Source organism: Anabrus simplex, chromosome 1 (assembly GCF_040414725.1).
Source record: "Anabrus simplex isolate iqAnaSimp1 chromosome 1, ASM4041472v1, whole genome shotgun sequence".
In the NCBI taxonomy this organism is placed as follows: Eukaryota; Metazoa; Arthropoda; class Insecta; order Orthoptera; family Tettigoniidae; genus Anabrus; species Anabrus simplex.
In genome coordinates, this window is record NC_090265.1 from 886840011 (window position 1) to 886867223 (window position 27213).

General features: G+C 38.7%; 1 protein-coding gene across 2 annotated transcripts in view; it reads right to left on the bottom strand.

Moving 5' to 3' along the window:
• LOC136857690 (hemicentin-1) overlaps positions 1-27213 on the bottom strand; it is a 509109-nt gene that overhangs the window by 127290 nt on the left and 354606 nt on the right. For both annotated transcript variants that reach the window (XM_067136543.2, XM_068225274.1), the window contains exons 32-35: positions 26526-26798; positions 14344-14613; positions 10304-10482; positions 800-899 (exon numbers count right to left, since the gene is read on the bottom strand). In XM_067136543.2, coding sequence (XP_066992644.2) covers positions 800-899; positions 10304-10482; positions 14344-14613; positions 26526-26798 — 822 coding nt within the window. The remainder of the gene's footprint in view (positions 1-799; positions 900-10303; positions 10483-14343; positions 14614-26525; positions 26799-27213) is intronic.

A 27213-nucleotide genomic window follows, 5' to 3' on the forward strand; every position in this document is an offset into this window, starting at 1 on the left:
TAACAATAGAAAAAATCTACAAAATTTCACTTCACGTAATTAACACGTGAAAGGTCGCACCCGCAGCAATTTGCCAAATTTTTCAAATATTTGTTCATAATTTCGTTCCTAGCCGCTGTAAGGCTTAGGCCGCTCGTTTCATCCCTCCCCTCCCTCTCTCCCGCCTGATGTTGATTACTGCCTGCTGCGTTCCGGAGTAGTTTAAGTTTTCTTTCACTCTCGCATCTGCCATGGCAAATTGCCTTTGAGCAACCCCTCGCGTAGTGTATTCTTACATGACTGCATTTCCAAGAAAGTTTCTTAAGTAAAGTTCATGAGGTTTATGGTGGCTTTCAGTGAAGTGTGGTGCTGTAGTTTTATCTTGAATTGTGACCAAATCATTCATTGAAATGTACAAATGCAAACGTTGAGGCAATTTGCTCACGTGCGACCTCTCACGTCCTTTAAAAACTCACATAATTTTACCAGATTTTGCAAAAACATTTCATTAATTTTTTACATTGAGAAAATATTGTTATGGGGTAATTATGTTAGTATTAGTTGAAAGGCAGTTAAACAGGGTACATATTTATATTTTTATCAGAGCATCACTGCAAAAGGAAAATAGCAGCTCATTAGAATAATAAGCGTGAGCAATTTGCCTTCACGTGACCTCTCGCGTTCTAAAACGGGTGCGACCTCTCAAGTGTTAATGGGTAATACAAATCCTAAAAGCAAACATTCAAACACCAGGTACTACAACTAGTATAATTATATTCTATCCAATCTTCAATGTCAGAAGAGTAGAAACATGGCTTACCCTGCACTTCAACTTCGAACATTTGTTCTGTTGTACCAGCAGTATTGCTCGCCATGCACGAATAGGCTCCAGAATTCTTGGTGCTAGCCAAAGGGATGATCTAAAATCATATTGAAAAGAAAAATAAAGTCAGTATAATTACTTATAAGGTTGTACTTTGTAATACTTCTAAACATTCTGGTGACTAAACAACCCAAGTAACGTACAGTAACAGTGAAGAAGTAGAACATGGCATAGAGGAAACCTTAGAACAACTACAGAAATGATACATTTCAGATTTACATAATAGGACACGTTATTTCATAATACAGCTTTCCCATTGCAGATGGCAGCATGTCCACAATCAGTTTGCAAATTATTTAAGTCATAATTCATATTATTATAACCTGTTTTTAATAATAGTTTTAAATCAAACACCATTGTTTTATATATATATATAAATGATATGTAAACTGATTGTAGGTTAATGTTATATTTATTTTTTTATATATTCTTATCACATATTTTTTTAAATCATGGAGGTGTATATCTAGACATATAGATGGTTTTGTAACTTTTCGGCAGGCAACAATATAAAAAAAGAGTAAGTTGTCGATTGTACAGTGTTAAAAAGTTATGGTAAAAAGCATGGCTATCAATTGTATGATATTCTTTTATGAATTATAAGTGTAAAAAGATTATTATAAAGGAATGTATGTGATTTAGAAGATCATACAGACACGCATTATGTTTGAGCTAGAAGACTGAAAAGTTACATAAGAAATTAACAAGTTACATGTATCATTCATCAGATGATAACAAGAATGTATAAGGGCGTTAAATGAAAAATGAACACCTGGTACAATGTGACCTTGGAATGGTTATATTCAAAAGTAATTACCAAAAGCGTTAATACATTTACCCCACTGGGAGACGAGATGATCAATTCCAGTTTTATAGAAGGAGGTAGGTCAGTGACAGGTCCACAACTGCACCCGCACTTGCACTTCCTCGTCCAAATGAAACAGATGTCCATGAATCTCTTTCCTCAGGTCGCCAAAATAGTGAAAATCACAAGGTGAAAGAACCAGGCTGTACGGAAGGTGTTGAAGTGTTTCCCAACAAAATCGATGAAGTGTAGCCTTTACCAGATTGGAAGTATGGGGGCAAGCATTACCATGCAACAGGATGACTCCATCCTACAGCATTCCAGGGCATTTTGACTTTATAACGTGTCACAGTTTCTGCAAAGTGTCTTCATTATTATTTATAAATTTCATTTTCCGTATTGACAGACTCAAAGTATAGATAAGAAATGTGTTTTTCCACCATTCAATACACAATTTATTTTAATAGATTAAGCTAGATACTCGTTAAAAGGATTTAAAGTGTACTCATTCCGATTACGGGGCCTCGGATGAGTCCCGTATCGTTATTTTTTTGTCACTACCTCCCCGTGCCGGGAGTGGGTAATTTGCGCGCCTGCTGCCTTCCTTGGATGTGGTAGCCGTTTCTCAGGCTCCCTCTCCGGAATCGAACCCTGATTCCCCGTTACCCGTTACGGGACTCATCCGAGGCCCCGTAATCGGAATGAGTACACTTTAAATCCTTTAACGAGTATCTAGCTTAATCTATTAAAATAAATTGTGTATTGAATGGTGGAAAAACACATTTCTTATCTATACTAAGTGTCTTCATAGCGCTGCACACTGATTGTGGTTACATGCTCGAGGAAGCCAACAAGCAGAGGGCCCCTGCAGCCACAGGAGAAGGTCATCATGACTTTACCGGAACTTGTGCGAACAGTTTTGGATTTCTTTGACAGGGGAGAATTGCAATGTTTCCATCGTTAGCTTTGCTGCTTGCTCTCAGGCTCAAAATGGTGGCACCATGTTTCGTCCCGTGATAATACGGGACAGAAATGCCTACTCTTCCTTGTGGTACCACTACAGATGACTCAAACATGTTGCTATTCTGTCAATCTATTGTCCCTCCATCAGTTGATGCGGAATCCACTGTGTGCAAATTTTGCGGAAATGCAAGTGATCTTTGATAATGGCATGCATGGAATCATGGCTAATGCTGACCTGGACATGAATTTCTTCCTCTGTGATTCGTCAGTTTTTCCATGCCATCAATCCGCCCTATCACATCAGGAGTAATGGCTCGATGGGCCTGTCCTGGGCGCATATCGTCTTGCAGTGACGTGCGCCCTTCTCGGAATCTCCTATACTACTCATGCACACTCGTCATGGACATGCAGTGTTCGCCATACACAGCAGACATGCGACGATCAGTTTCACATACTCCATCACCTTCAGCCACCAAAAAAACGAACCGAACTCCTCTGCTCTTCTTTGCTTGCCTCCATTTCTACAGCTGGACAAACACACTAGACCAGCCCGTGCACCAACAAAGAAATAACCTAACTGTGTGCACCTGTGAGTTGTCACTATGCAATTCTTCTACCACAGTGATGGCAGTATCGATACGTAACAACAGTGTTGACACCTTTCGCGTGGAAGGTGTGTTATGGCAGGTGTTCGGTTTTTTGATTGCCCCTTATACATTGGAATCGTGTCATATTTGACCCTGCTGCTGTGATTCTTTTCTCCTTTGGAATAGAAGGTAATAGTACATCGATTATAAAAAGTGTCAGCTGAAGAGTGTAAGTTATCTGCGAGAACGTTAATATAAGCAAAAGTATATTCGCAGTTTTTAGTGACGAGGAATGCAAGCAAGACTTAGTATAGTACAGGACTACGGTACATTTAAAAAGACATTTTTTCTATGAGATGGGTGACAGAATTCTGTATAAATATTTTCTTATGTTATTTGATGTATAGAAAAAGTTGAGTGTCACCGAGGGTACAGTAGATTGCAGGTATGAATTCAAGGTCTAATTTTTTTCTTTCTTTCTTTTAAGTGGCACTTGTATGTTGTCAGCCAGTGGATCCTCAAGGTCATCGAAATATTATGTGTAAACTGTTTCTTTTTGTTAAACAAAGGAGCTTGTAAATATAATTTATGAAGACAAAAAAAGGTATGTTTTATTATTTATTTACAGAGTTTACGCCCACATTGGAGCACTTAAATCAGACTACAGCAAATTTGTCTTCCTTTTCTTCTCCCAAAAAGTCTTGAGTCCGTTATAACATATTGTTTCCTCTGTACAGTGGTCAGAGGAAGCCTGATGCATTTATTCTTCAAAATACTTTTCTCGCCTCTGTTTTCTATGGTTTGCATGGTAATATTCAAAAAAGGTATGTTTATTAATATAAAATAAATTGTTTATTTTTTAAAGACATGAAATAATTTATTGAAGTGAAAAGTATGTATGTATGTATGTACATACGTATTTATGTACGTACGTATGTATGTATGTATGCATGTATGTATGTATGTATGTATGTATGAAGTGATTTTTTAAATCTTGCTATTAAGTTTAAAAGGATTTGCATCAATGCAGGTAAGAATAAGCTTACAGCATCCCTAGAGATGCTTGTTTAATGCTAAAATGCTTTATATTTTGTGTAAACATTTTATTTGATGAATACAAGTAGGAATGTAAGTTACAATTTTTTGTGATAAATGTAGACACAGTATACAGCGTTAATAGAAGAATGACTGGTGGTCATGACTGAATGGTCTCATTGAATGTGCCGTTTTTATATGATATTTTGTAGATTTTCTTCCACTTATTGTGTTGTTTGTATCCCTTATGCTATTCAGTGTTTATCCTCCTATGATATTGCATTTCCTATCAGGATTATTAGATTCGTTATTATAAACACTATTCTTGCCAGTGGCCACTCCACTCTCTTTTGTTGCTCGCAACCAATCAGAACCACATCACCTACCAAGCTCGATAGCTGCAGTCGCTTAAGTGCGGCCAGTATCCAGTATTCGGGAGATAGTATGTTCGAACCCCACTGTCGGCACCCCTGAAAAATGGTTTTCCGTGGTTTCCCATTTTCACACCAGGCAAATGCTGGGGCTGTACCTTAATTAAGGCCACGGCCGCTTCCTTCCCACTCCTAGCCCTTCCCTGTCCCACCGTCGCCATAAGACCTATCTGAGTCGGTGCGACGTAAAGCAAAAAAAAAAAAAACACATCACCTTCCCTCAAAGTTAATGTTCCTTTTGAGAGTGCTGGATCAGATGAGACTCCTTCCTAAAGCACTGTTTTAGTTCTGGCATCAGGTGTTGTCAGTAATGCAAGCATGCCTGGATCTTATCCTTTTTGAGGTGACCAATATCCTGCACAAAAAAACTCTCCATCATCGTTAAGAAACCTTCAAGGAGTCAGAGGATTTAAATCCTCAGGATCCTCTGATGCATCAGTCAGTGGGCATCCATTGATTATGGCCTCTACATCACAAAGCGAAGTCAGTAGTTCTTCATAATTGAGTACAGATCTTCCGAACATTCGTCTCAATTCTTTAACAGAAAGGATCGAGGTTCACACCATCCTCCCCACCAATTTGCAGTAGGGGGATTGAACATCCACTCCATTTCTTGAAACCTAGACTGTTGTTGAAGTTATTGGAGATCTAGGCTTTTCTATGGATTGGAAGCTCCTACAAAATTAGTACCATTGTCAGAGTAGATAATGGAGGGATGGCCCCTTCTAGCAATAAATCTTCTCAATGAATGAAGACTTTGGTACTTAATGATGAAAATGGTTCTGAATGGAGTGCTTCAAAGATGGCACAGGTGTGGAAAACAATTCATACCTTGAAATTGTGTATGAGAATCAATTGTCCTCCCATGTCAATACCAATCACTTCTAAAATAATGGCATCCTTTACCCAATCCTTAAGTAGAGGGCAGACTCTGTTTCAGCATTCTTTAGTTTATGAACCTTAAACTGCAGACAACTTGCTATCACCTTCTTTACAGTCCTCCTGGTTTATATTATCCAATATCCTCAAATAGGCGTTAAATAATTGCTCACCAACATGACAATGAAGTTGATGTTGCTCCATAATCATTGCTTCAACTATTTCATGTTTCTTAGGCAGCAACAATGACCAAACCAAACCAAACCAAACCCCGTGGCACTACAGCCCTTGAAGAGCCTTGGCCTACCAAGCGACCGCTGCTCAGCCCGAAGGCCTGCAGATTACGAGGTGTTGTGTGGTCAGCACGATGAATCCTCTCGGCCGTTATTCTTGGCTTTCTAGACCGGAGGCAGCAACAATGGGTATCTGGAAATTCATTAGATCTTCTCTCATTACAATCTTCATCTCCCTTGTCCCTTACAACATTTATCCCATTGACATCATTGCTTTCAGCTGGGAATGAATCTGATTGAAGGCCTTTGATGACAATCAGCTCTTCTGCCATTATTTCTGAAAAATATAGGGTACCTGCATGGGAGTTAGTCTTCTTAGCGCCGGGCTGAGTGGCTCAGACGGTTGAGGCGCTGGCCTTCTGATCCCAACTTCGCAGGTTCGATCCTGGCTCAGTCTGGTGGTATTTGAAGGTGCTTAAATATGTCGGCCTCATGTCGGTAGGTTTACGGGCACGTAAATGAACTCCTGCAGGACAAAATTCTGGCACCTCGGCGTCTCCGAAAACCGTAAATGTAGTTAGTGGGACGTAAAGCAAACAACATTATTATTATTATTATTATTATTATTATTATTATTATTATTATTATTATTCCTTGCATTACTACAGAATCTAAAAATGCATGCCACAACCCTTACTGATTGAGAAAAGCTCAAATTTCTTGTCATTTCTAGACTCAGCGTTGTCATAGTGTAGTCTAACTTCTTGTTCCTTTCTACTAGGATTGTGACTTTGTCCTCATTGTCTTCCAGCTGATTAAATGGCCACTCTTCTTCTGTTCATTTGAACCATTCCTGACCTTTCGACCATTCTGAGTCCTTCAGCTGGGTCGGATAACGTCCTCTTGATATGAGATCAGCCAAATTGTGTATTCCTGGAATATGTTTCCAGTCGTCCTCTGGACATGTTAAACTCCTGATCTCTTTTACTCTACTGCAGTGGCATATGCTGGGATCAAGACATAGGCTACCACTAGACTTAGCTTACCCCTTTTCGATGGTTTGTTTAGTGAACGTCAAGCCTTCAGCGTTTTGAGCTGCAGCCAATAGCCAACGGAGAAGCCTGCTGTGTTGTTAAGGCTGGTTCACAACCTACTGCCCTGGCCTCTGCTACTGCCAATGCTCAACCTCTGATCAGTGGAGATGGTAGCCTAAGATTTACCAAATTAAAGTCCGGCTTTGTGGCTAAATGGATAGAATGCTTGTCTTTGGTCTGATGGCCCCAGTTCAATTCTCAGAATCAACCCCCTCATACTGGTAACTACCTAGCTTGGTGACTGGGTGTTTATGATGTCTTCGCCATTAATTCTATCCTCAATAGGTCACCACCAAGCCTATACAGATGCCGTGCACCATCATCATTATTATTATTATTATTATTGTTGTTATTATTAAATAAAAATGTTGAATTTTACAGTGGCCGTACCCACCGCTCACTGGTTAATTAGCTTCCTCGGGAGATCAGTGGAGGTGTCCGACCCATGATCACTGGTTCGAATCCAACCAACAAAAGAGAACACTAAACCTGATACATTGCATTTCATTTTAGCAGATGTACCAATAAAAAGAAAACTATATTGCTCCTATAACAGCAGCCCTGCAGTGTCTTCCTACAAGGATGTAGAAGGAAATGGGAGTGAAATACCAGGACTCTGTTATCTACATAATTAACTCAGAAGTATGAGGTGGGGAAGTATATACGATGAGTAACGCATGGTTGATAGCTAGCAGTGGCAATCTGATGGACAGAAGCCTAGCACACCTATCCCTCTGGTCCCTGCTCCTATCTGTTATACTGTACAGCAGCAAGCCATGTGTGGTGAGTCGAGGGGAGAGGGACGAGAGTCTGGGCTGCAATGTCAGTCTCCGATGCCTTGCTCTCAGAAATACGTGAGACGTTTCTTCTCACTTCTTTCAAGTTTTGTAAATGGAACACTGTGTCAGATGCTTACATTATAGCGTGCTTTAAGACATCCATCATTCTCAATTGAGGACTGGGCTTCTCTGATAGCCTTGGTAGCCCTCAGTAGACGCTACTGCTCTATTTCCAACATATGTAATGCAGGGTCCGTCTCTTCTTATCCAAGCTAATGCGGTTGAAGAGTCACTCCAGAAATATTCTTTCACATTTTGTAAATACAGAGCCAAATTAACTGATGATGTAAGTCTATTTCCAGCTAAGCAAGCTAATAATTCCAGCCTGGGAATAGTGATGGTTTTGAGATGGGCCACCCTGGCTTTAGCTAAGAGCCATTGCACCGAAGCTCCCAGGTCACTTTCAGTTCTCAAAAAGTTCACAGCAGCATAAGCGTGTTGGCTAGCATCTACAAAGGTATGAAGCGTTCATTGACCCCTTTTCTTCACACCACCTATGATTAGTCAAGGAACTTCCCTTAACCCTTTCAGACCTGAAAGAAAACTGGCAGTGTGAATTTTTGTTTATACATCAAAAACTGACTAAAATGCTCTTAAATACATATGTTTTTAGTTTATTCTACAGGACTTAATTCACTACTTACCAAAAAGAAAAACTACCTCAATGCATGTGAATATACATATGTGCATGATCAAATGTTCTATTTTACAGTGAGGAATAATTTAAAACAATTAAATCTTCATTCAAACACAAGTAAACGTTACATTTTCTACATTGAGGAAGAGTTTTGCTTTTATTGCCCTTTTGGCAGCAGCAACTTGTCGTCAGACCTGAAAGAAATCTGGAGGTGTCAAAACATCAAAAACTTACTAAAATGCTCTCAAATACATGTTTTTACAGTTTATTTTACAAAATAAGAACTATCAGCTGAAAAACAGAACCCACACAATTGTGCGTGTCAGGACTTCATTCACTACTTGCAAAAAATAAATTTTTTTAAAAATTCAACTCAGTACATGTGAATATACACATGTATATGATCAAATGTTCTATTTTATAGTGTGGAATGATTTTAAACAATTAAAATCTTATACATTACATTTCTCATGTAGAGTACGAGTTTTGCTTTCACAGTCCTTTTTGTGACAGCACCCAGCACTCCTGCATGCATTGCCTGTAAGGAAACCTCGCCTGCACATATGTGCGTATCAACATTCAAAATCTCATGGTATTACGTACGATGTTGTAAGTTCACAATTTACGTTTGCTACACAATTTACGCACTTCATTGATTATATTCTGATATTCAGTAAAGCTTATAGATTAATATGAATGCAATAAATAAATACTTACTTTAGGCATTACTGCTTCCTGCCAACTTCCTAATGAACTGTATTTTTAAACTCTTCTTCCTGCCCCCTAGTGGTCAAGTGTTAAATAAAAACAGCTGAAGTACATGCTACGTGTCCCGCACAAGCACTGCAGTCCGGTCTAGCGCCAAGAAAACATCAAATAAGCTCAGACATAAATAAAATACAAACCCCCACAATTGTGCGTACATGGTCTGAAAGGGTTAAAATCGGGAGATGTTGCAAGAATTCCCTTTATGTCATTTCTTTGTGAAACATTTTTTTCACAGGTTTCCTACCTTTCCTCATTTCCTCCATATTTATTCCTTCTTATCTTGAAGGAAATACTCTGTACCATGTGCTATTACCTTCAAATTCCTTCTCTTTTAGGATAGGAATAAACACACAGCATCCATCATCTCAGGGTCACCAAATGTAATCTGACTCATATATTTCACACATTTATTTAATAACTCAAAACATCACATACCATAATACACATATTTCATGATGGATTATAGACTTTACTTTGTCCTGGATAATTTACTTTACTCCAAAAATAGCCACGACACACAACCAAAACAAAGAAATCACTACATAAGTCAAAAGCAACTTAAATGTTACATCTTTGGTTGACTAAAATTGTTAACAGAATGTATACTGCCATATGACATAATTCCTATAGAAGAAAATGTAACCCTTTATCAGCATTGCAACATTCAGGAATATTTCTGATAGTTTGAACTGTTATATTCAAAGGACTTTTTGCATAAAATACAAGCTCATAGATTTTTACATGACTGTTGATTAAATGATCACAGCCATAAAACTTCCAGTTTTACAAATAAATATATTTTTATTTTGAAAATGCCACATGCAATGGCTGGGATTTGAATCACCATTACCTTGGTGCAAAGTAGGTGAAGATGCCACTCGGGTATCACACTCCCCTTTTTGCTTCATATGGAAAGGGAAATGAACTTATTTCACTATAGATTAGAACACACAGCAAAAATGTAACTGATCAACTGTTACGCCGCTGGTATTGACGTTGCAGGCACACAAGTGGCAGTGTTTTTTTACATAAAAAAGAGCTGTTATCATTATCTGTAATAAACAAATAGCTTCTCTAACACTCATAACTTAGAAATTTGAAAATGACTTTAAAACTCTTACATCAACTGATATAGGTAAAAATAAATTCATATAAGACTTAGATAAATACCAAAATGCTATTATTGTTGAGGAAGGTTGCATGAGGCCAGCGGTCTGGGGTCACAGGCACAGCACCCTTGAACCACAAGATGTCAGGTTGAGGATATCCTGTAGCATTACACTTCAGAGTAATTGTGTCATTCACATGCACCAGCTGATCTGATTTTGTGCCATTGATGGAAGGTGGAACTGCAATGACAGCAAAATGGTTAACTATAACACTCAAGAAATCCTCAGGTCAAGTAAAATATTGTGCCCGCATATATTTTTTCAAAATTTGGCAGCAAAAAGTTGGGCTGTGGATATTATTTACATCAACATTGGTACAGTGCTCTTGACATACAGAAATCTGGAAGTTGTCATTTTTTTTGTCCACTCATTTTGTAACTCTGTTTCTGACACAAAGAAGAAGCATGCTGCATGTCTGTCGCATCATTTGTGGATTTAAGTAGTATCATGTGTCTAGGATGGCTGATATGATTCCTCGTTATAAGTCGTTCATGGTTATAGAAAAGCTCCACATTACTGAAGAGGCAGAGAAAATTGGTAATCATACAACAGGAAGAAAGTATGATGCGGACTAGAGTTCTATATATGATTGAAGGAAATATAAAGCTCATCTTGAACAGACGATTAGTAGCTACTGAGTATTTCACAAACAAAAAGCAAAGTTTCTGGAAATTGAAAGTAGGATATGCCAATCATGGCTCAAAAGGGACAGTTTGGATGTATAGTCATGAGAGAAATGTGTCAGGTGAAAGCTATAGCAAAAGTAAGAGAGTTAAAAACTATGGGTCATAAGGCTGGCCATGGATGGCTCATACGTGTTTTTGAACTAAATAAATTCAGTGTTTGTAAGAAAACTACAATTGTGCAATGTACCGGAGCCAATTATGAAGAAAAGATTATGAATTTGCACAGACTTACTATCAAAGAAATTTGTATTTACTCTCACAAATTGATAATGCAGCCCAGTCATATTTATTGCACATACTGTAGAATATATGATTTTCAATATAAATATTTAACAAAGCTACACAAATATAGAAAAAAATCTTTTTTCATAAATTCCCTTCTTAAAATTAGGGTGTGGGAATTATTTGATTATTTCAATCATGCATATACAATATTTAATCTCTTTTTTGGGGGAGGAGGGAGGGAATATTTTTTTTATCAGAGTGTATTTTACACAAATAAGTCACATAAAGAATTTTTGTTGACCTTGGTTGCTACTTGAGAAAAATAAAATGAAGTATTCCCATGTTTCTTCTGATAAACAGGTGGAAATATGCACATTGAATTTTCAAATGGACATTTCATACTTTACCACAAGCCAATAATTTTATGATTTCTAGACAAAGGCAAAAGAAAACTGTCATTTAAGCAGGTTTTCCATCGAGGGATTCAACCCAATACATCACAAATTCCCACAGAATTAAGTTAAAGGCTTCAATGACTAATCAGTGTCTGATCGTATGTATTTCTTGTACAGTAAACTGTTGAAATTCATCTGCATTTTGCTTCCTTCTAAAAATTTTTTTTTTTTAATTTTCAGATTAGAAATAAGTAGAAGTGATAAGATTCCCTTCCATACTCTCCCTCCAATCCAGTATTTAACAAAATCATTATGATCATGTACGGTTTCATGGCTAACTGGACAGTGACTTGGCCTTTGGTTCTTGGCACCCAGGGTTTAATTACAGGCCAGGTAGAGGGACTTTACTCTTAAACAGTTAATTCACAAGGCTCGGGTACAAGGTGTTTGAGTTGTACCCAACATTTCTAACTCATAGGCTATATCACACATACATAGAGACATTTAACATGACAGACATCACCCACACTTAAGGTCTTTACAAGGGCTGCACCAGAATAGCAATAGCCACATAAAATTATTCTTATATTCTTCTTCTTTCTTTTATTATTATTATTATTATTATTATTATTATTATTATTATTATTATTATTATTATTATTATCGAACATAATTTGACAATTCCATTCAAAGGAAGATACTGTACTATCAAGTAGAAGTAATCATTTTGAAACTGTAAGGAACATTTCTATAAAACTAGATAAAAGATGAGAAAGGACAATCTTTGCTGTAGATGCAACTGCGAGGGCAATCCCAAAAATAGGGTCTCCTACTTTTTTATAAATGCAGAACTCTGTTTGTGTGGCTGTTGATTACAATATTGTAAAGAGTGTTTCCTGCGCTCGCATATAAACATGCACACGCCGCGCTGATGCACTCGGTCTTGGCTTGACAGCCACTGAGAATAGAGGTCCCATTGGATGTTACCGCCAAGTGTGAAGTGCGTGCAGTTATTCGGTTTTTGAATGCAAAAGGTGCTGAACCGATTGAAATCCATCGCCAATTGATGGAAGTGTACAGTGAGTCATGCATGGATGTCAAAAATGTTCATAAGTGGTGTAGAGACTTTGCAGCCGGTTGGACTGAAATTCACGATGAACAAAGGAGCAGGAGACCATCAATTTCCATCGAGGCAGTCATGGAGGATGAGAAAATAATGCGTGAAGATCGGCGGATCATCCTGGACGATCTCTGCACTTTGGTTCCTGAGGTTTCCTGAAGCGCAGCTCACCAAATTTTAACGGAAAAGTTGAAATACCAGAAGGTGTGCGCAAGATAGGTGCCACGCATGCTGACTGAAGACCACATGCGGCAACGAGTTGATTCTTCCCACGCATTTCTTCAACGCTTTGCAGCTGAACAGGACAACTTTTTGGACTCAATTGTCACGGGTGACAAAACCTGGGCACTCCACTTTACACCTGAGACCAAGCAACAATCACACCAGTGGCAGCATCCCTTTTCACCAAAGCCACGGAAATTCAAGTAAACACAGTCTGCCGCTAAAGTCATGACAACTGTGCTTTGGGATTGAAAAGGGATATTGTTGGTCAACTTTATGCCCGTTGGGACCACAATTAACACTGACAGGTACTGTGAGACCCTGAAAAAAATTCAGACAGGCAATTCAGAACTGGAGAAGAGGAATGTTGAGCAAGGGCGTAAACATTCTCCATGATAACACTCACCCACGCGTTGCCCGGCAAACCGTTGCTCTCCTGCAACAGTTTCAGTGGAACATCATCACCTACCCACCCTACAGTCCCAACTTGGCACCCAGTGACTATCACTTGTCCCTAAGTTGAAAGAACATTTGGCTGGAAAGCAATTCAGCACCAACGACGAGGTTCACAACTTCCTGAACAGCACGGCAGTGAGCTGGTATGACATGGGCATACAAAAACTGTCACAGCATCTACAAAAATGCATCGACTGAAATGGTGATTATGTAGAAAAATAGCTAAATGTTCAAACTGTAAAATGATGTAAACCATTGTAGAAATAAACAGTCTATGTATTTATAAAAGGGGCTGCCTGGTCGAGGCGGTAAAGGCGTGCTCGGTTCGCCCGGAAGGACGTGGGTTTGAATCCCCATCAGGAAGTTGTAAAATTTAAGAAATGAGATTTCCACTTCTGGAGGTGCATATGGCCCTGAGGTTCACTCAGCCTACACCAAAAATGAGTACCAGGTTAATTCCTGGGGGCAAAGGCGGCCGGGCGTAGAGCTAACCACTCTACCCCATCACATGCCGTGGTTAACAATGGTGGAAGCCTTTACGTTCCACTTCTCCATGGGCCTTCATGGCCTGTACGGAGGTGTCTTTATCTTTTTTTAAATGTATTTATAAAAAATAAGAGAAATTTTTGGGATTACCTTCGTAAAAGTCTTACAAATCAAGTAGATAACATCAGTTATCACTGGAACTCAGTCATTATCACACACAAACAACCTACTTCTCCTCATCATTGTCTTTCACAGCTTCCAGCCATTGGCTCGGTCTGTTTAGAACATAAGCCTCTCCATCATCTTTTGTCTAAACACTTGAATGATCTAACTATTCCAGTTTTATACTCCTGACCTGATATTCAATCCTATTAGGTTTTTCCCTATCCAGTAATATTGCTACAGTAATATATATTATAAATCATGTAAGTACCGTAATTTTGAAACATACCATAGACATCTAGTTGAAATGATTTTGAAACATTGCCAGCATGATTGTGAGCTACACAGGTATAATTGCCAGCATGCTGAGGTTGACTCTTCTCAATGGGAATTGTTCTTCCTTGGTGAGGTAGAGAAATCCCATCTTTGAACCAGTGAATGTCTAGTACTGAAGAGGCTACAACTGGACAGCGTAGCATGATAGGAAGACCAGCAACCACAGAATGTACTTCCTCATTGCCAGTACTCTCCTCAAAGTGTTCAATCAAACGTGGGGCAACTATAAAGACAGAAATAAGAGAAGTATGAGAAGTTCAAAATATATCAGAGTGAAATTGGAGAAAGACAGATATTACAGTAGAATTTTTATTCAAGGAGGAGAGGAGAAACAGGAGTTCTGCATAATGATATTTCTTGATTGTACAATAAAACTTATGTACTCTTCACATCATCTGAAAAACAATTACAGAGTAAACAAATTGGTAGGATATATTTACTGTTTGCTTTTATTATTCCTAGTCCTATTACTCTATTATGAACTTTTCTAACAATAACTGCTCTTCAGGAATTGACTGGAGAGCAGTAACTTACCAGGTAAAAGTCTAGGGTTTTCCACTTATAAATGTTGTCTACAAATTTTTGATCATATGATGTTTCTTCTACCATGTACACAAAACCAACCACATTCTTACCAGGTAAGATATAGTTCATGGTCTTATATTGTGCTGTTTTTAGTTACCGGTAACTTTCTTATCTGATTACTTAGAATTACAAAGACTCTACTTCCATATAAGATAGTTAAAACAATAAAATACTGTAGAGTATAATGACTGTTATAGCTGATATTGTAGCTTTGTTTCATAATATGTGAAAATTATCTGTTAGCTAGAACTGTAATTTCTGCACTAAAGAAAGCAATATGGAATTGTGGCACACCATTTTATATGATAAACAGTTTCTACTTCTTCATGTAAATATAGGTTATGCAGTAATTGTATGTGACTGCACAGTACTTCCTCATTGCCAGCACTCTCCTCGAAGTGTTCAATCAAACGTGGGACCGTCTGACCACTGACCAACAATGATCTGCATTTACAGCAGTGGTCTGAGTGGGAGATTTCCTATCAGCTGTTTACCTAGCCTTTTCTTAAATAATTCCAAGAAAATTGGAATTTACAGACCATCTCCCTTGGTAAATTATTCCAATATCTACCTTAACTCTTCTTCCTATAAATGAATATTTTCCCCAATAAGACCTCTTCAATTTCAACTATATCTTCATATTGTGATTTTTCCTACTTTTAAAAACACCAAACAACCTTATTCACCTACTAATGTCATTCATGCCATCTCCCCACTGATAGTTCAGAAACAATCAATCAATCAATCAATCAATCAATCAATCAATCAATCAATCAATCAATCAATCAATCAATCAATCAATCAATCAATCAATCAATCAATCAATCAATCAATCAATCAACACTGATCTGCATTTAGGGCAGTCGCCCAGGTGGCAGATTCCCTATCTGTTGTTTTCCTAGCCTTTTCTTAAATTATTTCAAAGAAATTGGAAATTTATTGAACATCTTGCTTGGTAAGTTATTCCAATCCCTAATTCCCTTTCTTATAAATTAATATTTGCCCCAATTTTTCCTCTTGAATTCCAACTTAGTCGAGCAGCTAAGCTCCTTTCCCCAAGTCTTCCTAGCCCAAAGTTTACAACATTTTTGTAACACTACACATTTAAATTAATTTATTATTAATGTGAAAGTTTGTCAATATGGATAATGATGTTTACATCATATGACATTACTCTTTTGTCAGAAATCACCCAAAACAAATTGTGCTGCTTTTCTTTGGATTTTTTCCATTTCTTCAATAAGTAAACCTGGTGAGGATCCCATACACTGGAACCATACACTAAATGTGGTGACTTAAATGCCCCTCATTTATGTCCTCTCTAGAACCCCTAAATACCCTCTTTTTTAACACTGCATCGACACGGATAGGTCTTATGGCAATGACGGGATAGGAAAGGTTTAGGAGTGGGCAGGAAGCGATTGTGGTCTTAATTAAGGTACAGCCCCAACATTTGCCTTGTGTCAAAATGGGGCTACTAACGGTGAGGTTTGAACTCACTATCTCTGATGTAGCCACAAAGACACACAAAATGCTGTCACATGTGTACACAGATTTTATTTGCAATTATTTAGCAATTTAAAACACATAACCTAATCAACTACTGTCGCAAACAAAACACTACTACAAAAAACATCACAAAACTATGACTGCTATCTTGAACAGTTGACTGCTGACAACCACATTAGCATGTTGACACAACACGACTTCACAAGAACAACTCCTGTTAAAAAATAACTCAACTCCACCATCACCCTGCCTCTTATATATATGTTGCCTGAACAGGCTTCTAGAAGGATTTCACACAACACATTTTCTCGTAAATTCTAAAGTGCCTAATACATAGTGACAATGTAAAGAACTTTCTACAACCACCTGGTGTCAAAGATACGCCATTCTGGATATTACAGTGTGTTCCACATCATATATACAGCTAATAATGAATTGTATACTATTAATTACAGGTTCTTGCATTAACTAAACTCATATATATACAGTTCATATTTCATGACATAACCTCACAAATAATACAATTGTAACATCCATACATGTCATAATTACGTAAATAATAATACTAATACTGAATGGATGTAAACACTTCATAGCCATACCTCACAAGTAATAATAATAATAATAATAATAATAATAATAATAATAATAATAATAATAATAATAATAATAATAATAATAATAATAATTGTACCGGGCGGTACACCTCCACGCCGCTAATTTAAAATGTGCGCCTGTTGAAACTCCTCTGCTGGAGGAAGTCTGAACTTTATTGACGGTATTAATTTTCAAGTTTCTCAGAAGATGTCTCTACCTGGAAATTTTGGAGTTTTTGAACTGTGTCATTTTCGACGTATTTTTGTTTTGCTTGTAGTAAGAAGTGTGAACTTTCTCTTCTAGAGGACACTACTGAAGATCAACAATAGTGCACCCTAGTGCAGAGTGAAAGAACTGTTTTTTGAAGAAATTTTTATTTCAAAAGTTTGTTTCTTGTTAAATTTCTTTCTGTTATTGTTTAAGTTGGCTGTATACCCCTCTCTTTCCCCTTGTTTTGCATTTAGCCAATCCCGAATTTCTTTAATTAATTTCTGCCCAATCTGATGTATCTTCCCCCAACTTGGATATGTTTCTGTACCCTAGCCAATAAAGTGATTGTGGGTGGGTGTTCTCTTCCCTAAAACGCCTAGAACCTTCCGCGAGAGTATTTAAACTGCTGATTTTTGGGTCTCCGGGCCACTTCTGTTCCATCTTTCAGTGTGTAAAGTACATAGCAGGGGGCGGGAAGCGCCTCTTCCTTCGGCGGCGGTCAACAACAAGGTAATGGCCACTTAATAACTTCTTTCTTTGCTAGCTCAGCAGTTTAACTCTCGGGGCGGGTCCGAAGTTTTTCCATTATGTAACCTTCCTTAAAATGTAAAGGAACTTGTATCTATTCCATCTCTGAAACTGCATATCGGGATAGAGAGTGCTTAACCCTCTCGAGCTCCCAATCATATTGTTTTGAGGTGAACTTATTTTTCTCAACCTATTCTTCGTTAACGTAAAACAAATTGTTCTTTTCTAAAGTCACCTCTGTATCATGGGATTAGCCCTTGCATTAGTGGCCTAGAGCCAGATTAGGTTTTAAAAACAAGGGTATCAGGAGTGCAAGTTCGCCTCCTCTCAAATTGTTATTTTAGAGGTCATGTAATCAACCTTCTTTTCATTTAATAGACCTCAGTAGGTTGGGTATTTTACTCCTGTGTCTATGTACAGTGAGGACAACTTGAAGGTGGAGTTTGGTGTGGCCTTTGAGAGGCTTAAAGTTGAGAGCGAGTGGCTCTTTTTTGAAAATTGAGTGTTGTATGCCTCGTGGAGGCTTTTCAGTGTAATTTGGAGCAAGGGCTCCTAGGCATGAATGGGGTTTTCTGCCCTTCTGTTGAAACTTGTGTTTGGGGTAAAACTGAGCTGATTGCCCAAGCATTGTGAAGTCAGGGCGCGAAGCCCAAATCCTGTAAATATTGTAACTACCCTTTTGACTTGCCACTTTGTACCTGCCATGCTTGTTATTTCCTTATTTTGAAAAGAAAATATAACCTTGTTAAATTTTAAATTAATTTTACTTTCGTAGCTTGAGACCCGTTCACACCCGCACCTTCTTTCACCTCTACCTACCGCTAAAACACGGTAACAATAATAATAATAATAATAATAATAATAATAATAATAATAATAATAATAATAATAATAATAATAATAATAATTCGAGCTCGATATGTGCATTATTTGATGATGATGATGCTTGTTGTTTAAAGGGGCCTAACATCGAAGGTCATCAGCCCCTAATGTGCATTATTTACCCATGGTTTAAAGAATATTGCTTTCAAGTTATATCAGTCTATTACACATGCATCAATATCCCCCCTATAACTTGAAACAATTTTGACAGTCCATCACACTCGTCGACTTTGCCTTGGACGTAGATTGTATATTCTCTCTTCCTCGACGTCACTGGATGTGCTCTCCTCCTCTTGACCGGATCGTGCCGTGTCGGGGGTCGGGCTTGCCTTACTGCCAGGCTCTTCCTCAATGATAGTCGATGCATTCACCTCATGACCAGATTGTGCTGTGTCATTAGTAGCCTCTCCTCCAGGTGGACCCATGGTAGTACCAGGCTTACTCTGTATGCGCAGCAGTTGGGTAACTCACCAAAACTCCAATGCTTGGTACTTAACAGGATGGTTGGTCTTTAGTAAGTAGATCCCGTGGCCCAGCTGCTTATCCACCTCGACGCGACCAACCCACTTAGGTGCGAGACCTGCGTGAAATCCTCCAATCTTATTACTGACTGGGTGGTTACGTCGCAGTACTTGTTGGCCTGGTAGGAAGATTTGGGTCTCTTCGACATCTTGAGCCTTGGCCTGGGTAAGGGATCTCTTCTCGGCCAAAGCTTGCTTCTCCTTGATGTCCTGCTGCTGCCTATGCTGCCACTCTGCTAGGGAAACAGCTGATCATCTTGACCAGAAGTGGGTAGTGGACGAATCTCTCTATCCCCGGTGCAGTATAGCTGTCGACCAAGGAACACTTCCGCTGGGGAATAGCCAGTGACACGGTTGATGTGTTGTCGCAGGGCAAAAAATGACTTGGTATCTGAGTGGTCCCACAGTCGATGTTCTTTGTCTATTAGGTGGACTGGTAGCATCCTTTTCAGCTCCTGGTTCCGTTGTTCCGTTGGATTGGCCCTTGGGTGGTAGATAGGGGTGGTCCAGTGCTCCATACCCCATTCTGTCATCATTTGCTGCCACTTCCTCGACGTGAACCGACTCCCATTGTCTGACAGAATGCACCATGGATAACAGTAGTGGCTGAATACCTCATCTTGTAGAAGGCTGGTGATGCGTCCCGTCATGGCTTCTGGTATCAGAAAGGCCTCAATCCTTCTTGTGAAGAGGTCGGTGATTACTAGGATTCCTGTTTTACCCCGTGGTGTTTTAGGATAAGGACCCAATCAAGTCCAGGGCTATGACCTCAAAAGGGCATTGCGGCCGTCTTCCTCGCTGATTGGAATCTGCCTTTCTGTTGCTCGCCGTGGTACAGGCGCAGATACAGCACTACTTCACGTGGTCCAGGAAGTCTTTCTGCATGTTGACCCAGAAGAATCTATATCAGATAGAGTGATACCTCTCTTCACCTCCTGGATGTCCGGCTTCAGTGCCATCATGGAACTTCCAGGTTGTCCATCATGTGCTTTCTGGGGATCACCACTACTGCAGGTATGTCGGAGAGGTGAGATCTGTACATCAAGAGTCCTTCATCAACCCGGAAGTTCTTGTAGCACATCTTGAATTCCCTCGGGACGAGTCGACTATAGATGTTCTGTCTCCTAAGCCACTGCATCATGGTCCTACAGGCTTGTCTCGTTCTTGGCACTGTTTGATTACTCTCAGATCAAGTTTCTTCTTGATGGTCATAAGGACAGGTTCCTTGGGCTCACTCTGGTGCTTTCGTGGGAACTCCCTTTTGACAATGGTGCTCCTAGCTTCAGGTTCCATTGCCGGGTGCCTAGATAAACTGTCTGCTCCTATGTTTGTCAATCCTGGGACATGACACACATAAATCAATGTCTGCGATTAACAGAGCCCATTGCATCAATTTAGATATTGAGCCAGAGACCGAGTTCAACCATTTGAGAGCAGCATTATCGGTGTAGAGCTGGAACTTCCTTGCCTACAAGTAGCCTCTGATTTTGCCCATGACTAACGCTTCCTTCTTGGGAGTGAATTAGCATTGTTCATTGGGAGATAGCTTTCTGCTGGCATACTCGATGATGTTCCTTCCGCCGTCACTCCTCTCCTGGAATGTTACTGCTCCTACGCTGGTGTCGCTGGCGTCTGTCTGCAGGCACATTTTCTGTTGAGGGTCGGGATGGGCTAGACCGGGAGCTTTGCATATTGCAGCCAATCTCTAGCCACCTGCGTGCCACACGCCGATCAGATCGGCTTTCGCTCCTCGCACGAAAAGTGCCAGAGCCGACTGGATCGGCGCGATGATTTCCTAGTGTTTAACGGCTTCTGCTAACAGATGCCTCTGGGTGTTTTATTCCGTTAGAAAGCTGAGGTTTCAAGCTTTCATGAGAGTGGCATAGTTTTGGCCTTGGAGATCTTTGACACAAACGGAGGGAGTTAATAATCTGTGATGTTCACAAGCTCTGAGTTGTTGACAACATGGCGAGCTGTAGTAGAGATAGTTTGGTTGCCGGCTTGGATGACGATAAGCTAATAGCATATTTAGAGGAAAATGATATAATAGCAGATGAATTAGAATCAGAAAGTGATTTTGATAGTGACGTGATACCAGGAACATCGCCATTATCACCAGTACCAAAAAGGAAGTGCTATTCTGGCCCCAGTACATCGGGTGTTCAGGTTAGTAGGTACTCGACTGCAGTCTGTGGAACCAATTAAAAATTCACTGCCAGTTCTGAGTGATTCAGAAAGTGACAATAATGATGGAGCTATGGATGATGCGAGTGATAATGACAATAATAATGAAAGCAATGTGAATGCTAATGTTTGTTTCCGAGAAATTTTTCCGAACCAATTCGATAGGCCTACCACTCCCGTCGTATACATGGAACTCGCTGGGCCTAAATATGCGCCTCCACATAATGCCCCTGTAATAGATTATTTTCAGTTCTTCACTAATTCATTGATAAATTTGATGGTAAATGAAACAAATACGTATGCCCAACAATTCGTCTCAATATATGCGTTTTCACCACAATCAAGGGTTGGCGGGCTACTTCTGTATTGGAAATGAAAGCATTTCTGATTGTAATTTTTAAGGGTGTATATTGTTGAAATATGATCATTGTTAAGTTTTCACTAATAATTATTGTGTACTCCAAAAGGGTTATGCATTCAATTATTGTTCAATGCCAGGTACGATTGACAGTGGAACAACAATTTCAGTGAGGAAAATGATGAGTGCAGATTTAAAAAAGATACGTTTTGGGGTGGTTGTAGGTAAATTAAGTACATTTTTAATTACGCTGTTTTGTTTAGAATTGTATGTGTATTTTACCTATGTTCTTGGATTTAGGCAATGTTACAAACTGTATTTCCAAAATTAGACTAAATCTTAAAAATAAAAATGAAAATTAACAATTGTTAAATTGTTGCCAATTTAAAATACATTGGAGATGTTTTTCACATTTATAAGCATTTCTTGGTAAAGTCAGAAGTATATTTTATATAATACTGCAAGAATAATGCATATATTTAACAAAATAAATTTTTAATTAATATTTCTCTGAAAGTCTGCAGAACCACTAAAAATAGCTTGGCATTCTTAGGCAGAATTTCAGAAAATGGCTTGGCACTAAGAGGGCTAGGAATGCTGCCTCTTTCTTGCTGGCCCATCCGAACGGGCGGTTGTTATGGAGTAGATCAGTGAGTGGTATTGCCTTCTCTTCAAAGTGTGGCACAAAGCTGCTATACCATCCACACAAGCCAACGAACTGATGTACTTGCCGCTTGGTCCACGGGCGTTCAGCTTCTTCGATAGCTCGATTCTTCTCCAGTTGTCTTTCTAAGTCTTCAGATGTTAGGACATGGCCAAGATATTCTACACGGGACTGGGCAAAGTGACACTTCTCCAGTTGGCATGTCAGTCCATGTATCGCAAAACTAACATCCGAGTTCGCCGGTGTGTCTGTTTCAAGTGTTTACATTGCATGAAAAGAATTATTCACCACCAATTGTGTTACTATCAGAGTAAAGCAAGACCGCATGTGAGAAGTTTTCGAAGTGGAGTGTGACGAATCTGTAAGTAATTTAAGAGAAGATTCTAGTCATGCAAAAGACAATGAATCTTCCTATGTACAGGGAATCGAGCCTATTGCAAGTTCAGATTAATAAAATACCTGTCAGGCCTACTTGCTAATTTTCATGGCATTTTATAGCAATGATAATGTATTTATCATCTCAGGCTAAGTAGCTATATGAAGTGTTTGTTTATGCCTCATGTCTTTTGATGGAAAGAATTTTAGCTCATTTCATTTTCTCAAAATAAGCCTTCCTAAAATTAGGGTGCGGGGATTATTCGCATAGATTTGAAATTGATAAGCCATGATGATTTGAGGGCATTAGGTATTTTCTGTGTAAGTACAAGGCATCAAAAATGCATATAGTACAGTAATCCAATGAATAAAACGCTTGCACAAGGGAGTCAGCATAGATTTTTCCTCTCTTTGAATCTTTTTTCTTAAAGCACTTGCACAGGGGAGTCAGCATAGATTTCTCCTCTCTTTGAATCTTTTTTCTTTCTTTCGTAGTGTGAGGTTATGTTTACCGGTGAGTTATCTAAATTATTTGAATACTCTAAATGCACCTTGTTGGATACATTTTGCAAATGGTTTTTTGCTTTTGGATCCTCTATTGGTTTTGCTGTCAGGACATAAAACTGGGTCTCTTAGAAGTGTATGTGTCAATAGATCAGGATTTCAGTCCCAATCTATCTTAACCTGGATCCGCCCAGCGTGCCATATATGCACGGCAAACTACACCGTCTTCTTGGACTCTTATTATTGAAACTGCGCACACTGTATTGTTTACTACGGTATTGTCGTGTTCAGAGAAGTCTCGCCTAACATCTTACATGGTTTATATTAGTATACCGTGCTCATTGGTAGGATGCAGCCACATAAAGAGAAGTGTTTTTTTTTTTTTTTTTTTCCTCCCCATGAGTGCCAGTAATGGCTTCATGTCTGAAGTAAGTAATTCCTGCTTTACTTCTATAGTTATTTATATGGACCCTGTTGTGCTATATTTTTCTCTAAGGTCCTTATATGTATGGAGATTAGCTAAGATATGTCTTGGTGATGATAGGTGTCCTTTCATTTGAAGTAGAAGTTTGATGGTATTTATCTGGCACGCTGGGCGGAATTGCTGTCTTTTTGTCCGGCACAACTCAGCGTATAATTGTTATAGTTCTGATGTTCCTTTCCGTTCATTTCATTTTTCTTTATCAAACTAGCAACGCATAATAGTGTAGGCTGTAAAGTATATGTTTTAATTTAACAATTTTTAATCACACAGAGTAAAAGTTTCACATAAAATTGACACTACGTTGCAGTTTTCTAGTTGAAATGTATCTTTTATGCAGTTATTCATCCTGTCTTTTCATATGCTTCACATTTATGGGTTCATACATATTTCTAAGGGAATTTCATAGAGAGAAGTACTCGACTTGTTGGAAAATTATGAACTTTCCGACGTAGAAAAGGTATTCATGGAGCCTCCAGATGCTGCAGTTTTGTCAGATGATGACAGCGAGGATGAAACTGGAGGTGGCTTCACTGACAATTTACCTGGTAGCCAGCTTCACTGAACGCAGAAAAAAAGTGGTGGTGGGCAATATTTGCCTGGCTCGGCGGTGTGGGAATGCACAATGCATGGCACTGAAACACATGTCTCGAGAAGGCATTTCTCACCTTGATTTTCGACGAGGAATTGTCCAGACTGATCTTCCATGCTACACAGCTGCTCCCTTGTTCCGCAAATCTCATTGTTTTGGACATAATGCAGTACAGGAACTTCGGTACAATGGAATGCATCACTGGCTTTCTATAATTCCAGGAGTGAAGAGAATATTGCCTTGCTAGGCCTAAAACCTCGTATACAAAGTGCAATGTAGATTAATATGTAGACTGTTTTACTTATTATCATTTGATGTAGATGTTGATTCCCAATGGGGAATCTGAAATATTAGTTCCTAATGAGTAAATTTATAATACCAATATAAATGGCCCGTTATTGGACATTATAAATTTTCCAACTAACTCATTCCTGGTTGCCAGCATTTCGCCCCTGTGTGCTAGGCTAGGCTCAACAGTTAGTACCTAGCACACCTACCAAGACGCTGACTAGTGCATACCATGGAGGCTACTGCGTAGGATAATTGTAGCCACTGGCAGTGTCAATGCACTATGAGAGACTTTGCCTCATTACCAAAAATGATGCCTGCTTGGCCATCAGATGATGTAGATGTTGATTCCCAATGGGGACGAAACGCTGGCAATCAGGAATGAGTTAGTTGGAAAATTTATAATGTCCAATAACGGGCCATTTATATTGGTATTATTATAATTTGCACAAAGGTAATAAGTAGTCTGTACTTGCCTTTCAGAACATCACCATTAGTGCAGTACTCACATAAACAGGTGCTTTATCTCTGTACATAACGCTGCTATAATTCCTCATACAGACTGATTGTCTCAAGATGCAATAAGTGATTTGGGTAGCCTGTGATATTTTAGCATTATTATTTAAAATATAAATTCATTTCCTCATACAATTAACAACTCAGGTCATTTACAACCCCGATAAAATCATCCCCAGCACTAAAAATCAAACTTCTAGGTATTTTTAATAGTTCTGGAACAACATTATTTTTGTAATATATGCAAATATTGAAGAAAAACTTGTATACTAATGATTTACAAAAGAAAGTGTTGGATAAAATCATATCTGTAAGCCAAATGCGGAACAACATCCAAATTCCCATATGTGAAACAAAAGATAGCACTGCCGCCCAGCGTGCCATATATGGCACAGGCCTTTTCTTGGAATTTACATGTCGAATAAATAAAATTAAAGCTTTTCTGGGATCTTCATATGCACATTATCCAACGCTAAAAGTTACAAGATGATTCTCAAAAAATAAAATCTAGGGCAGATCCAGGTTAAACCATACTTTCAACTCCTTTATCATTTAAGCATATCTATAGACGGATTAAAACAGCTGCTAGATTTTTTTTTTTCCTACAACACATAACAGAGATTACAACTGCTCTTAATTGTTGATGAAAAGGAAGATGCCCAAAAATTTGTCTTATTAAATTATCTCGAAACTACATCTGGAACTTGAAATATCCTTGATGTTCACCAGGAGACAGCCACTTCAAAAACAGGTATGTAATGCGACTCCAGCAATCCAGGATCTAATTGACTTCATGCCATGTTGAATTAAGAAATGCACCACAGCTCTTTGTGGTTCTACAGTGTATTCATTTGAGAAAAAAGATAAAACAGAGAAAATTCATCCATTTTCAATGTACTAGTGAACAACCCTCTTGTATTAGTTAAAAATGAAGTGTTATAATCTCATTTCCTAACATCATTTTTATTTTGTGAATAAAGAAAATAAAAGACAATAAAATAAGGAAGTTTGACATATATATACTTGCAACTTTTGGTGAGAATTTCTACAAAAGGTAGGTATAGTTGAGACTGAAAAATGACACTATGAATGGAGGAAAATTTTACACGAAACATCTTGCATGAAACTGTCATATACTGTAATGTATAATTTCCTCAAACAGTACAATTATTATGAATTATTCTTTTGAGGATCCTCTATTAGTTTTGCTGCCAGGACATAAAATTGGGTCTCTTAAAAATGTGCAGTATGCATTAAAGGATAAAGATTTCAGTCCCAATCTATCTTAAACTGTACTTTTAACTCCTTTATCATTTAAGCATATTTAAAATAAATTCTTACCTATAACTCTAACACGGAAGCTCTTTTCTGATGCTCCAATAGTATTTGCTGCAAGACAAGTGTATTTACCAGCATGTTCAGCTGTTACATCTTTTATCTCAAACACATGTTTCTTATGGTTTGGTTTTGGCATGTCTTGTTGGATTATGTGCCCTTTATGAAGCCATGTGACACTGGGAGGTGGTCGTCCTCGAACGTGACAGTCCAACTTCAATGTGTCTCCTTCCTTGACTTTTACATCCTCTGTATAGTCGTCTTCTATGTTTGCTGCCTCTAAACATGGAATGATAGGAGCACTTAACATTAAGAAGTTATTAATCATGAATTAAGATTAGAAAGGACTTGCGACTTCATCTAACATTTACAGTAATTTACATTCATATGCAATAACATAAACACACTAAAGTCATATCAGATCAGAAAACAATGCCGAATCTCTAAAAAAGTCACACATTAATTACAGTACCATGAATTTCATTGTCATAGACCAGGGCCTCTCAGGGTGCATGCGCCCATGCACTGCATGGCGCAAGATACAGGAGACGATTTCACTAGGTTGACCAGAGTGCAAACCCCCACTCCTCTTTCCCTATATCTGTCTCACCCGTTCGGCCTGTCTCTGCCTTCTTCACCTTCCTTGCTGATTCTTCCCTCACTGCGAAACGTTTATGTGCGGTGAGCAGAGACA